The 1311-nt window shown below is 46.4% G+C and overlaps 1 protein-coding gene across 1 annotated transcript in view; it reads left to right on the forward strand.

Moving 5' to 3' along the window:
- LOC130585868 (nebulin-like) overlaps positions 1-1311 on the forward strand; it is a 71663-nt gene that overhangs the window by 61637 nt on the left and 8715 nt on the right. Inside the window, exons 78-79 of the mRNA XM_057386535.1 lie at positions 286-378; positions 894-986. Coding sequence (XP_057242518.1) covers positions 286-378; positions 894-986 — 186 coding nt within the window. The remainder of the gene's footprint in view (positions 1-285; positions 379-893; positions 987-1311) is intronic.

A 1311-nucleotide genomic window follows, 5' to 3' on the forward strand; every position in this document is an offset into this window, starting at 1 on the left:
GTTACTGACCCCCCACTTCTTCACTGATGGAATTATTGACAAATATTGACCTTCTCCTAAATATTTGTGACCGTTTTGTTCCCTGTTCCGAWTTCCTTTATTCCCTTTGCGCGTGGGGTTTTTTTTTGTTGTTTTTTTTTTAATGTACGATTCTTTACGCCGTGTTTTTCCTGCGGAAGAGGGAGGGTGTGACTTCCCAGGAGGCTGCAGTGGGGGGTTTAAAGCTCCCGTTCTTTAGAAAATTTGGGATTTCACGGATTTTTGAGGCGGTTTCTCGTTGCGCAGGTGTTGTACAAGGAGAACGTGGGGACAGGGACCCCCACTCCTGTCACCCCCGAGATGGAGAGGGTCAAACGCAACCAGGAGATTTGCAGCTCGGTACTTTGCCAAGAGCAAAACTTCCCTTTAACTCTTTGAAAAAAACAGAGTTTGAACCTTTTAACTCGTGAAAAGCTCTTTTTTAACTGTTTGGATAAGTGGATTTTCCCCGAGTAACGCTGCTCCTGCTCCAAGCAGGGCTCACCCCTCACTCGTGGCTTTCTCCGATTGAAATCTTAACTTGGTTGGGTTGATCTTGATTTTTAAGAGTGATTTTAATGCCCTGTTCTAATCCTAAACSCACTGAAACTCCTCTCCTTTCCTCTGCAGTGCTGACATTTCTTTTAAAGCCGTTAATTGGATTTTCTTGCCGTGCTCAGCCCCTCCCGTGGTTTTTTGTGCTCTTTGAGGCGGTACTGACACCATTTATCCCCAATAGGCTGCCAAACTACTCCTCTACTAAAACAGAGCCCAGGACCCGCTTTAAAAACACCCGAAAAGCAAAATTCGAGATAAAAACGGGAGGGCTGTGCACTGATTGTGGCTTTCTCCGGCTCCTTTCTCTCGTCCCGCAGGTGTTGTATAAGGAAAACATAGGGAAAGCCACCCCCACCCCCGTCACCCCCGAGATGGAGAGAGTCAAACGCAATCAAGAGATCATTAGCTCGGTATTTCCAGCGGGAAAACAATTCCCGAAAATTCGGAGTGAAGCGTTTAACCCGACAGCCTGCGCTTATTAACCCCGAAATGAATCCAAACGCGCACAAACCGCGCTGGTGTCTCTTTAACGCTGCCCGAGGAGGGTTTTACTAGAAAAAAAAAAAAAGGGAAATAATCCTTTTTTTCGGATGGATGGCGTTCTCCCGATTTAATTTTTTTAACCCTTTTTACCCCAGCTGTGCTTTTACAGATGATTCCCCAATTTCTCCTGCCGTGCCCCACTCCTAACTCAGTGTGACGACCCCAAAGCTGTTTTGTGTGCTCTGCTTTTCT

Source organism: Malurus melanocephalus, unplaced genomic scaffold, assembly GCF_030028575.1.
Source record: "Malurus melanocephalus ecotype Western Australia unplaced genomic scaffold, MMel_1.1 scaffold_983, whole genome shotgun sequence".
NCBI lineage: Eukaryota > Metazoa > Chordata > Aves > Passeriformes > Maluridae > Malurus > Malurus melanocephalus.